The sequence below is a fragment of the Polyodon spathula genome, chromosome 15 (genome assembly GCF_017654505.1).
Source record: "Polyodon spathula isolate WHYD16114869_AA chromosome 15, ASM1765450v1, whole genome shotgun sequence".
In the NCBI taxonomy this organism is placed as follows: Eukaryota; Metazoa; Chordata; class Actinopteri; order Acipenseriformes; family Polyodontidae; genus Polyodon; species Polyodon spathula.
Window position 1 is genome coordinate 11,524,794 of NC_054548.1, and position 13,400 is coordinate 11,538,193.

Genomic DNA, 13,400 nt, shown 5'->3' on the forward strand with positions numbered 1-13,400 from the left:
ACATATGTTTTCTTAAATCGCTCTAAAAATGGGTCCAGGAGCAATCCACCTTGCATTGAACATTATTGAGAGTAATGCGGTTTTCTGCTTTTTGATTTCAAGTGCAGTCTTGTGTACAGGTTACTTCAGCATGGGTGTACGGTGGGTGTACGGTTAGTGTTCACTTGTAGCATTCATGAAACGTTCACTACTAAAAAAAATAATCACCAAGGCGCGCATTTACCCTTTATCGTTGTCAATGTTGAATGTTAGATTACGTGGAATGGGGGCGAATATCTGGGCTGAGCAGCACTATGGCATTTATTTTTTGCTTGAATTAAGTGTTTTCACAGTCTTTAATCAAAAATGAGTAATCTGTTACAACACCTATGCGTACTTCATTAAACAGCCAAATGTAAAAGCACCATACCAGGAATTACAATAATAAAGCCAATCAAAACAACAGTTACCATTCTAAATTTGACATTTCTAACGTTTTCTAACCAATCAGAGTGGAAGGGAACGGGGCGGCTAATGGGCATGCGTCGTATCGTAGCAACATGGGGAGCTTAACCGCTGAACATTAGAGAAGTGAGGAATGTTTATACTGGGCCAAATTTTAAGTTACGTAAACATCAGATGTAAAGTGAATTATTATCAGTCCAATTAACTGAAATCGAATAGTAAACTAGAATCAGGAAGTTAGCAGAAGTCGGAATAAAGACGTTTACCTACGTTGCTAGTTATAACCCAGTGCAGCCTCAGCGTCCATTGAGCGTGTGACGCATGAGCAGTTACGTAATCAGCTAGCGGTGGTCGCTGTTGCTGAGTTTGTTGTTTGAAAAACTTGGGAGAGAGCATACCGGGTACTAATGGGAGGAGCTGTAAACTGTCCTACTTTTTTTAGTTGGTCAATGGGTTTTATTTTAATAAACTTCGTATAGTGCGAAGGCTATCAATACAACAATTAATTTTTCTGTATTTATTAATGACGACTACAATGACTGTGGTGTGACCGTTCTGATTTTATATATTTTACATAATCCATTCTAACTCTAATAGACCACTGTGTCGTTTGTATACTTATGTAACACCTACAAATTACGTCGGACAAGATTCCCAATTCTTTTTTTTTTTTGTGAAACATCATCACCGTGATTCCTGAAGCACATGCTATGTTGAACATATATATATAACGAGATTTATACTAATGTATTTACTAAAAACAAAGAAAGAAACAAAGCCGGTCGATGACGTTGCGTTGCCCGAATGTTCATTAAGGTGCTTTTATTTTATTGCCTTGGCATTCTGTTTTGCAGAATCAGGGGTCCATCTTTGTAACCAGCTTTGTTGATGGACTAGCCCCTCCTCTTCCTGGTTCTCTGCTTGTATGGTTTACGACTGTTCTGTGCAGTCAGACCACAGCCAGAAACCGATTGTCGCTTCACATACCCTCCTAAATGTGTGACGGATTTAACCCCGCCCCATTGTACTGAAAGAAGTGCTGCCGGAACTTGCGGGACAAGATCAGAATGTGGAGACAGCACGCTTTGAGTTCAGTTTATGTTTAACTGTTTCTGGTCCATATGCGGTCTACGCTAAGGCTCTCTGTTCACTGTTGTTTATTAGACTAAATTCGATCCACTTCAGTGAAATGCAAACGCTGCTATGGTATGAGATGAGAGAGAATTAGCTGCGTGTTTGTGGCTCTACATTAATGTCCTATATTTGTATAAGCATTGCGATTTAATTGTAACTGCTTTTTGTTTTTTGTTTTTTTTGACCAGCCCATAGTCAGAAAGTTATTGTGAACGAAGGAGATTACGGTTTTTTTTTTAAAATCAGAATGTCCATAGTCAATCACTTGCTGCCTTTCTGGAGACTGACAAGCAAAACACGACTGTTTGACTTATCATATTTCAAAGCAAGGACGTTTCAGGAAATAAATGTTGACTGTTTTAATAAAGTGAAGCATTTCAGATCCGTCACGTTGTGTACAGGATCCGAGAAGAAATGGCAAAAACCAATGGGATTTGACACCGGCTTAAAGACATACAACAGCCTCACGAAAGGAAAAGAACCTCTAATACTGGCAAAAGAAGGAATTGCGACCTGGTACTGCTTTTCTTTTTTAAAAGAAGAATATATTGTTACTGCTGCAGATTTTCCATATACAGTGTTGGTAGGTTAGCTAGCTTATGATTTAGTTTGTCTACCTGAACAACCTTAAGAAAAAATGAATATAGCCTAAATTTATAACTTATGTTGTGTTTTTCTGCCCTTTAAAACCACTAATATTTCCTTTTATTAATGTCATTTTAGAATAAAAAATAAATAAATAGCTTTATGGTGATGGGTACATCTAGTTTACATTAAGAATACTGTGATGTGAATGTATCTATATCTGTACTGAATTGTACGGCCTAGGACCAAAGGGGCAGTGAAAAAAGGTTAGTTCCCAGCCCCTAAAAAAATAATATTCACAGTATAGAAATTACACAAGAGAAATGCAATGGTAAACAGAGTTCAATCTGCCATCACTAAATATGTCATTCATAAATTCAACTTAAGATCTCAATGCAAGCAGATGTGTTCCTTTAAAAAGTACACTGAACGTTTGTTTGTTTCATTTGAAGGTATAGTTGTGGCCCTACAGTATATGATCATGCCCACCTTGGCCACGCTTGGTAAGCATTTACTACTATTGAACTAATGACATTGTCTTTCCTCCTTTTCATTTATTTATTTATTTTTTACATTGCTACCAAGTAGTCTACACCAAATTAAGCCAACAATACAAAGTGCTAAGACCAATGAAGAAACCTGGCAGAAATGTTTTATGGTGGCTGTATCTGTACGAACTAAAAAAGCAAAAAATCAAATACATTCTCGCAGTGATATTAACAAAAGCAATCTATTTTTGGTCATCTGACACTTTTATCTAGTAAGGTTAAAGTTTCAATGTAAGGTTTTAATGATGAAACAATAATAATAATTATTGGCACCTGGGGGCTTAGGAGTTCATAGTTAGTGGCAGAGTATGTCGATAGTTAAGGTTGTCTTGTTTTTTTTTTCTGTCTTCAGTTCCTATGTTAGATTTGATATTGTGCAAAGGATTCTTACCAGAGTATTTGGAATCAATGTTATCCACGTGATGGTCATTACTGACATTGATGACAAGATCATTAAAAGAGCCTCTGAGGTAAATACTCATTTGTTAACGACTGTTAAGAAAAAATATGTATGCTTGCAAACAAAATACGACATGCACCAAAATGCATCCCATACACATCAAAGTACAATATACTATGCTGGTTCCTAAAAACGTGTTCAGGTTGTGCTAGAGATATCATGTGATGGTTTTAAACATACTCTTTTTCTTTTTACAGTTAAACATGTCTTCAACAGTTCTTGCTCGACTTTATGAAGAGGAGTTTAAGAGCGACATGGCAGCGCTTAAGGTAAAACTTCATTATAGAAATGGAAATGGGTCAAGTTTTGTGTTTTCTGCAATATGTGGATATCCTGTAGTTAAACCACTGATTACTTTGTCTTCGTTTCAGGTACTTCCTCCTACAGTTTATATGAGAGTTACTGAGAACATTCCACAAATCATTGCTTTTATAGAAGGCATAATAAACAAGCAGCATGCTTATGCAACACCCAAAGGTGTGTATTTCTGTTTACATTACAATTCAAAATGACTTACACGGACAGATGCAAATATCTGATTTGTGTGTTTTATGGGGATTCAGAACTCAGTTATTCAAGCAGGACAAACACATTTATTAATTGATAAACACAGAAGTCGCAGATGCTATTTGAAATTTGTTCAGTGACGTAATGCATAACAGCCCAACTATCATGTATTGTTTCTGTCATCACATCCTGGTGAACTACAAAGTCTAAAGCACCTCTATGGCCTCAAAAGAGCTCTCGGAAGCATGTCTAACCTCCATGTACATATGCTACACCAGTGTAGCCCTTTAGGGTGTGCAGATACCCTGGCTTTCTGAGTAGTTCCCTGTAACATGTTTTAAGGCATTCATTTAAATGGAATACAAATGTGTTAATTTCACACAAAACAAAGCTGTCCCTTGTATGCCCTTGTATACACTTGTTGAGTAAGAACAATCTGACAGTGCGATTTGCTACAGCCCCTTTCATGATCGAACCAACTTAAACCAATATTTTATGTGTGATTATTTGTCTTACCTTTATTTTATTTGTTTGATATACAATTGTTTAGATTTCACCTCCTGATTTCCACTTTGCTTGTTTCCATAAAAATGTGTCCATTTCACAATGTGTGTAACGTCTCTGCAGTGGATTGTGGGAATGCAGTCCTGGGATTTAACTTCTGATTAAACACTTTGTGTTAGTTCACAGCAGTACGGCACTATGAAATGTCAGCATTCCAAGTGAAAGAAAAATTTGCTTCCAATCGATATTTATGTCATTCGTACGGAAGTTTATTGCCATTGATTTGTACGCAGTTGAATACATTAGGGCAAATGAAGGAAAGACTGCCTTTCTTGTTGCGAAATTTACAAACGTTTAACAGACTTGTTTCATTTTAACAGTATCTGGAGCCCCCTAGTAAGCATCGGCCAATAAATATATCTTTCATTCACTGGAGGTCGGGTGTTGCAGGGGGACAGGCTGTTTGTTACACTCTGGTGTACCTGATGTACTTGGAGCTTTGAGAAGATTCGGGGAGCTCAATTTAGGCCACAGGAGAGCTTTAAACTTCTGAAAAAGTCACCGGGATGTGATGATTGAGAAAGAAAATGATACAAAGCTCCTTGCCCTGCAAAACATGTTAAATGAAACAAAACCAACTCCCTTTGTCCAGTGACTTTTTAACCACTCAATATAATATACATCTTTTCTATAGTGAATTGTGTTGACGTTGGTCCACAAACCATTTTTAGGAAACATTACTGTCATAATCTGGAAGTAAATGTACATAAATGTAACATTTCTTTTACAATAGGCAGTGTCTATTTTGACATCAAGTCAATTGGAAGTCGATATGGAAAGCTAATGGGCGGGTTTGTTGACTCGGGAGGGGAGCTAGGTAAGTTGGTGTTTTATGATAGTGTACGTACACCTTGCAAAAAAACTGGAGATGTATCTGTTTGCTGAAAAGGAGTGGTCTAAGCCGTGGATGAAAGCTTGGCTCGATCAGGTCTTGGCTAGCAACCTACACTATGTTCAAGGCCAATATGTGCATTATAGTGGCGTGGTAAAGTTTGCTTGTGAAAATATCAACTGTACCATTCCCACACTGGTTAATCGTTCATGTTAAGAGATACTGACTTGTTTCCAAAATGTGTTTAAATAGCTGTGTAGTTTTAAGATGTTCAATAGAGACTCTCTTTCAAATGTTTTTTTTTTTTTTTTTTTTTTAACCTGCATTAAACTGATTGATGCCATTAATTCAAACCTGCTTAGTGTGTGGAATGCCAAGTCCATCATTTTGATTGAAGAGCTCATAATATTTTTATAAAGAATTGCACTAGCCTTACAATAAACATTTGCTTGGAACCTGTATGTCATTTCTGTTGCCTGGTTGAAGCAGATGTTTTGTTCAGGTGACACAGGTGACACTGATAAGCGAAATGCCAGGGATTTTGCCCTTTGGAAGGCATCTAAGCCGCAGGAACCATTCTGGGAGTCTCCATGGGGAAAAGGAAGACCTGGCTGGCACATTGAATGTTCGACAATAGCAAGGTCAGCTCTGTTTTTAGGTCATACAAATGACTTTATTCACATGCGTTTATTCTAATAAGTACATCCTCCAGCACATCCTAGCTTGTTTCATTTTTGATCCACAGTACTGTTTTTGGAAGTCAATTGGATATTCATTCTGGCGGGATAGACCTTGCCTTTCCACATCATGAAAATGAGATTGCACAATGTGAAGCTTATCATCAGTGTGCTCAATGGGGAAACTACTTTCTGCACTCAGGTACATTGTAATAACATTGTAATTTTCTCATAACTGCTTTTGGGCTCAGTTAGGTTTATATATGGAAATCATTAGAAATGAATGGATTAACTAAAACATGCATAAAAAAAAGTTAGTGTTTTAAATATTACATTTTCTTATGGTCTAGCATCTTCCACACCAACACATATTTGCGCTATACTTGTGCATAGCATTGCTGTTGTTATCATATGAAGAAGATTTAATTTAATAACAGTGGGGGGAAATATTAACTTTGAGGGAGCATAACAGTGAATCTCTGGAAGTTTAAATTGTAAGTGTTCAGAGAGATCTAATATTGGACCTACAGTACTGTTCCATCCATGTGTAGACATCTTAATGTGTTCTGTATTGCTTTTACTGTATCTGTTGTACCTTGATATTTATTTGAGGAAGTTATAAATGATGGCATACTAAAATTCTTCCAGGTCCTTTAAAATAGTTTATATTAACAGGCAGAATGAAGAATTACTCTAAGTGCTGATACATAGTGAATCCTTTCCCAAAGCACTGGTGCTTGCATTTTATTTTACTTGCTTTTTACTGTCGGCCACTCAAATATATTTATGTTTTAGCTTTTTTTTTTTACTTTTGATGTCAGCTGTTGGGCTATTTTTGTTCTAATATACAGAAATTGGGCACAGGAAAAGATAGATCCACAAATAGGACAGGCCTAGGTGTTTAGTGAAGTCTGTACTCTGGATGTCTGGCAAGTCAACCCAAACCTACAATATTGCATAGTCTTTGTACAAGAATAAATACTGTTGTGGTGATAATTAAAACAATTCTAGTTTTACACATTTTTAAATGGCAAAGACTTTGGAGCACTTGACTTACCCATTGCTTCTGAGCCCTTTTCAGGAAAGGCTTACTAGACAAGGTCAGATTCGTGTTTCGTATTGCTGAGGGAAGGAAAGCGTTGCTCTTATTCTTCCAGTTTTGTTTTGTGGTGTACCGCATATTGTATACAGTATATGCATAATTATATAAAGTAAGACCATGTATCGCTTGCAGTCTTTCTGTTTCAGCCTGCTGTGATTTATAAAAACAGTTGGCACTGTCTTTGGCACATGGACAAGTCCGTTTACAGTCATGACCAAGAATCTTATTTATGACCTTCAGAATTATATTTGAATTGCCCTTATTCAAAATGACTATGTAATTGTTGTTATAATTATAACAGGGATGGAAATAAGACTCATATTGCATAGCAGTTTCACCCATTCCAGGTTTCAATACATGCTTGATTAGCCACAGGGTACAGGTAGCAAGTTCAGGTGGGTCTAATTAAACTCGTAGTAAAACCAGGAATGAATCAAACTGTTATACAATTGGAGACTTAATTTCCATCCCTGTTATAATATCCTTTAATGCTACTGAGAAACACTTCAGTGACTTTACATTGATTATAGTGAGAGGTATTAAGACTATTTTTTAAATATTTGCTGTTTGGTGCAATGTAGCATGACACCTGATAAGAGTTTCTTGTGTTTAGCCCAACATTGAAAAGGGATTGCTAAAGACCAGTGACAACCCATACCATCACCCCCCCCCAACCTAGTATTTGTTAAAAGTTGTAAAATAATGTAACTAATGTATTCATTTATGATTATATTTTCATAAATGCTGTAAGTGTAATTCATAATGAATGTTGAACAATTTAGCATATTCTTTATTTCTAGGACATTTGCATCTTAAAGGAAGTGAAGAGAAGATGTCCAAATCTTTAAAAAACTTCATCACAATAAAGGTAACTCTATATTTTTGTTGCATGGCATAAGAATGCCATGCTCTTTTTTGATGTAGATATTTGCTTAGTCAAATATAATGGGTTGTTGTTCCTGTGTTACTACGCCAATCTAGAACCCTGATTTTTGTTTATAACGTTGGTACTGTGAAAAAGGTTACTGTGATGTTAAATTTAAGAATTTTGGATTTTATTTTATGAAATCATATAATCATGGGATTCCCGAATGTCTCACTTGGTAAAAGCACAGCCATATGGTGTGCAGGGTGACTCGTACAGCGCAGGTTGGCTGTGCAAAGTCACCAATATTCGCTGGGGATTCCGAAGGGAGCGTTGCATTTTGCTCTGGCCCTCCTATGGGTTAGGGAGACAAAATCGGCAGTGACCATTTCGCCTCATCACGCTACAGCGAACCCTGCTGGTGAGGCTCAATAGCGGACACCTGCAGGGCTGGCCTTTGCCCCCCAGAGGTCGGTAGCTCGCTGAAATCCAAACTCGAGTTCCTGGGTGTAATAGAGGAAGCTGGCTCGGTCGTGGGATTGGGGGATGGCCATTGAACCTTCAGGTCTCCTGAGCTGTGTGGGGAATTGCTACGATGAGGGGAACAAATTGATTGGACATTCCAAATTTGTGAGGAAATGGGGGTAATTGGGCACAGTAAATTGAAAAGAAAAAAGATACCAACATGATTTTAACCATTTCATTTTAAGAGCCAACCCAGATACAGTAAATCTGTATGGTGACTGACCTGATTTCATAACGCCAACTTTTACTATTTCAGCAAAATTTTCCACAAAAATAATGTCCTAATACTCTGTCAATTTTTAAAACCCCTGGAAGTAATAGATCATCTTTTCTCTTCAATGTTATCATTTTGAATATTCCAGGGTAAAGGAGGCCCCCTAGTGTCTTTAAATACTGCATGCAATTAAAGAAACCTTTAGAAGTGACATCTGCAGACTATTGTTGTTGCTGTAAATGCCCTTAGTGTCAGCCATATCAGCCTCTTCCCAGTGGTTGCTATATGCTGCATTCTTTTTTTGTGTGTTTAGAGATTAATTTATACATTACCTTGAATTCTTGTTCAGCATCTTATTTTTATTTTTCCCAGGACTTTTTACAGACGTTTTCAGCAAATGAATTCAGAATGTTTTGCCTTCTTACCAAGTACAGATCAGGTATGATTATATCTTTGATTATGCAATATGATCACAGCATCAAATATGATGATCTGCTTTTTTGTCAAGCCTTATTTTTGTATTCCAGCAATTGACTACAGTGATGCCAGTATGAATGAAGCTAAAAGCGTTTTAAGTTCCATCTCGTCGTTTTTCAATGATGCGGGTGCTTATATGACAGGAAAATTATTGTGCCAGAGTGTTGATGAAGGCTTTTTGTGGAAAAGGTAAGGAGATGTAAAATAGCCTGAATCTGACAATGAAACATACAGAATTGTTTATTTTTGCTCACTCAATTGCTCAGCGGTGTTTGGTTGGTTGAAGTAAAAAAAAAAAAAAAAAAAAAATTAACCATGTTTTTCTACCCAATTTGAGTGTCGCTTCACTTACTGATAAGGATGATTTAGTATCAATGGGCCTCCTTTCCCTGTTAAGCCAAATGCCTCTTTTCACCCTCTGAACCCAAGCAGATGTTACCAAGCTACTGAACGATGGAGACAATGCCAGCCTTATTGCTTTTGCTTATGGCCGTATATCAAAGAGTAAACTGGATATATTAAATTCCAGTAAGGTATTATATATTATTGTAAGGATTTTTATGAAATTGTGATTTTTATTCCCAAGGTTAGCGGCTGCAAAAGTGGATGTTCAGACAGCGCTGACAGATGACTTTGACACTCCAAGGGCTGTTGATGCAATTATGGGCCTGATTCACCATGGCAACCGGCAGCTTCAGTCGGTTACTAAGGTAACCTTTCGGGATAATTAATGCTCAGAAATGGCAGCTGTCCACTTGCATTAAATATCAAAATTATTCTTTATTCTGATAGGCATATGGTGGTATCAAAGAAAACTAGCTTTATTGAGGTAAGCAGATAAAAATATGAGCATTGGCCACAACCAGCTGATGTAACACAACAATGAGCGTAAGGTTTTCTGTCTTTTCTGCATGTCCATGTAGTTTTGAAATCTAGCAGAATACTGTGCTAGCAGAATAACAGGTAGTGAAATATGAAATGATTGAGCCTACTCATTTTCAGAATATGAAGAAAGATATGTTTTCATAATGTGAATGGTTTGTTGTTTTTAAATTGACAGATGAGGTAGATTTGTTTTTCCTATGTGTTTTTCAAACAGGGGGGACAATCCTCCAGAAGCCCAGCTGTGTTTGGAGCCATTCTTTCTTACATAGAGGGATTCTTGGACACAGTGGGTGTTGCTGTAAAGGAGAATACGGTCAGTACCAAAAAAACACAGTATGTTTACTAATACAAAACAGCATCAAACAAAGCCACTAAGTATGTCTTTTAAGACATTTCTACATTATCAAGAAATGTTGGGGTCAGTTTATCTGATCTAAAGGGCATGTAGGCCTTTCAGGCCTGGCTCATTACTGCCAAAAAGCTGTCCTGGAAGGAAGTTGCTAGCCCTGACTGGTACAGTATGCATGCAGTATGTTAAGAAATAGCGTCCATAAAAGCAGTCATTTTTCAATTCGAAAGTTACACTTCAGAAACAAGTTAGTACAACTAGGGCTAAAATTGTCAAGGCCTTTGTCTTTTCTTATTGTTTAATTTGCAGTTCAAAATTAAATACCTTGAGTATGCTGTGGATGTTTCTGTGTTTTTGGAAGCAAGAAAATGCTTCCCAAAATGTCCCAGTTTATTCTGCTTTGAGAAATATTTAGCCTTCCTTGAGCCGATGTTACTATGAAATGTGGCAACTCCTACATTGCAAACAGGCTATGTCTATCAGGTATTTCAACACTGGTGCCACTCAATGCTATTGTAGTGTTATCTTCCATTTTCTGCATTGGGTGTATGTGTTTCCTTGTTTGTGTATAGGGTCGGGTAAATTCATGTTTTTCAATTCCAATTCCTTTTTAAAATCAATCCCAATTCCCATTCCTTTTTAATTAATTCCAACGCATCATTGATCAAAATTGCAATTCACAGTATTCTGTTAAAATGAGCTCACAGTGCCAACACATTACTTCAGTTTAAGTCACTGCTAGTCAACTCAACTGGCTTCAAATGAAAGCTGTCGAACAATCGCAACAATTATTATGTCTCTAAAATATAAATTCCGATTCCAGTTCCTTCAAAGGAATTGGAATAATGAGTTGATTCGTAATTGAAAAACTGGAATTGACCCCGACTGTTTGTGTAGGGGTTTCCCATAAATAAGTTCAAGTCAGTTATCATGTGAAAGTTAAACCGTCTTTGCCCCTTCTGTTTTTTGTTTTTGTTTACTAGTGTGTAACAGGAGAAAGTTCCCCTGGCACTCTTCCTAGTGTTGTTGAACAATTGGTGAGTTTTCGAAGCAGGGTCCGCAGTTATGCCCTGGCTACCGATGAACTCGCTCCGGTTTTATCTGACTGCAGTGAGCTGTCTGAGGAGAGGAAGTCTCAGCTAAAGGAGCACAGGAAGCAGCTGATACAAGAGCGGGAACCTCTTCTGAAGGCCTGTGATGTCCTTCGGAGAGACCTCGCACCCCTTGGAATTAACATTAAGGTGAGCATCAAGGCCTTATTTCATAACAGGGTGGATGGGATGGGAGGGGGAGGGGTTTAGGACTTTAACAACAAAAAATATAAATAGATATATTTCTGAAATAGACATTTAAAAAGCTAAAACATTACTGTAATTACAAGCAACTCAGAATGTCTTCAGTAGGTGCTGGTTGTAACAGTAACTATCGGATTTTCCTTTCATAAAAAAAAAAAAAAAAAAAAAAAAAAAAAAAAAAGGTTTAAATTGATGGAAAGACCTTGATAAAAGGACGAGCCCACATTTGCAGGTTTTGAGTATTCATTGGTGTGTGCTTAAGCTGCAATTTTCAGTTAGCAGCGTGCAGCTTGGGATGTGGGTTTGATTTGTTGTGGCTGAAAAAAAACAGTTGTAAGAATAATGTAACGTATTAGAAGAATGCATTTTTGCTTGAAGTATAAGCTGAATTTCCTTACAGAGAACTCCACACACGCTATGCTGAAAAGCTGGATAAGTTCTAGGTCTCTCTGTTCTATTTTTACAGGACAGAGGTAACACCTCAACATGGGAAATAACAGAGAAGAGGACAGAGCTGCAAAAGGAAGAGGCAAACTAGTTCTATACATAAGCCCCATTACAGATGCAATGCTCTGCACATTAAAAACTTGGGACTGTGAAACCTGGGTTTGTATTTGACAGGATAAGTCTTCAATATTTATGTGATTGTCATCAGCATTGTAACATTAAAAGCGTCAAATATAAAATGTATTGGTAATGTTGTAATTACTACACCTATAAATGTTAAAATAATTAAACACAGCACTTTCCGAGGCAAGACAGGCAGTAATTTGTCAGTGCTTACCGATATTAATTTCAAGATGTATTTTTATTTTAATTTTAAATATTTTTGCAAAGGAAAGAATACCAGGTTGTCAGTCAACAGCTAGCCATGTAACAGCCATGCAGCAGCTTTTGGAATTGTCTATGATGTGAAATTAAGGAATAAACAACTCATTTGGGGATTGTACTTTGTGTGTTTTGCAAGGATAGAAAAGTAAATCATTGTTTCAGGTCGAAGATGACAAGCTAGTTAACGTAGCAGAACACATGTATGCATTTATTCACAATAAAGCCACGGGAAGATACGCATTACATACAATACTGTGTTGTTTTAATAACCATATCAGAGTCGTGACTATTTGGTTTCTGTATAATAAAGAGCTGACGCTTCATATGTATTCTTTGATCCCCTGGATCACATTTGATTGTCTCAAACCTTTTGTCCAAGTGTCAAAGCCTCATATCTCAGAAATCAGTTGAACATGATTTAATATTTGCAGGGCTATGAACCCTTCATCTTCTATGTGTTGCTGACCATGGTATTAGGTCTCTAACCCAAAATGGCTGCCATACTGAGGTTATGTTGCTTTTTAAGTTTCTTCTTCATTGAGGCAGAGCACTTGTTGGCTTAATATTTGGTACACTTTCACAGCTGAAAAAGCTGTCTTAATAATGTTAAAACAGTAATATTTAACATTTTAATTGTTCAGCTATATGTTGAGAAATGCATGATTAGAAAAAATCGACTTCTTAAGGTTAACTAACAAAATGAGGAATACTTTACTGGTTGGTTTGCATTGAAAAACTATTTTCTTATCATAATATAGATACAGACAGGCATAGAAACCTGCAAATACAACATGCAGTGCACTCTCAAGAACCTGGGATCCCAGAGAGTTTAAAAAACTCAGCACATACCATTATTACAAAAACGAAAATGAAGAAAATGTATTTCATTGCAGTTATTTACATGCGTGTGACTGTCCCGTTTTAGGCATGAGCAGTGAACCAAGCCCCCTCGTTAAAAAAAGAACATTGAAGTGTAGATTAAATATATCTGACAAAGAATGCACTGAGCTCAGACTATATATATATATATATATATATATATATATATATATATATATATATATATATATATATATATATATATATATATATATATATATATACAC

At 36.8% G+C, this 13,400-nt stretch overlaps 1 protein-coding gene across 2 annotated transcripts; it reads left to right on the forward strand.

Moving 5' to 3' along the window:
• Nucleotides 1–914: 914 nt before the first annotated feature.
• cars2 (cysteinyl-tRNA synthetase 2, mitochondrial) lies at nucleotides 915–13,341 on the forward strand. Of its 2 annotated transcripts, XM_041272213.1 has the most exons (15): nucleotides 915–2,094; nucleotides 2,616–2,666; nucleotides 3,064–3,181; nucleotides 3,369–3,440; nucleotides 3,543–3,648; nucleotides 4,976–5,059; nucleotides 5,577–5,715; nucleotides 5,820–5,953; nucleotides 7,654–7,721; nucleotides 8,830–8,896; nucleotides 8,985–9,123; nucleotides 9,521–9,644; nucleotides 10,034–10,132; nucleotides 11,152–11,409; nucleotides 11,930–13,341. In XM_041272213.1, the coding sequence occupies exons 1-15, from the start codon at nucleotides 1,826–1,828 to the stop codon at nucleotides 11,999–12,001; spliced, it is 1,800 nt and encodes a 599-aa protein (XP_041128147.1). In that variant the 5' UTR covers nucleotides 915–1,825; the 3' UTR covers nucleotides 12,002–13,341. The 2 variants fall into 2 exon arrangements, with proteins under 2 accessions (XP_041128147.1, XP_041128148.1); XM_041272214.1 differs by lacking the exons at nucleotides 915–2,094; nucleotides 3,064–3,181 and having other exon boundaries at nucleotides 2,632–2,666.
• Nucleotides 13,342–13,400: the final 59 nt, after the last annotated feature.

Bases quoted from the DNA above. Each gene is read 5' to 3' on its own strand.
- cars2 (XM_041272213.1), top strand. From the start codon at position 1,826: ATGTCCATAGTCAATCACTTGCTGCCTTTCTGGAGACTGACAAGCAAA. The intron at 5,954-7,653 runs GTACATTGTAAT...CTTTATTTCTAG, and splicing joins AAACTACTTTCTGCACTCAG to GACATTTGCATCTTAAAGGA. The intron at 9,645-10,033 runs GTAACCTTTCGG...TTTTTCAAACAG, and splicing joins AGCTTCAGTCGGTTACTAAG to GGGGGACAATCCTCCAGAAG.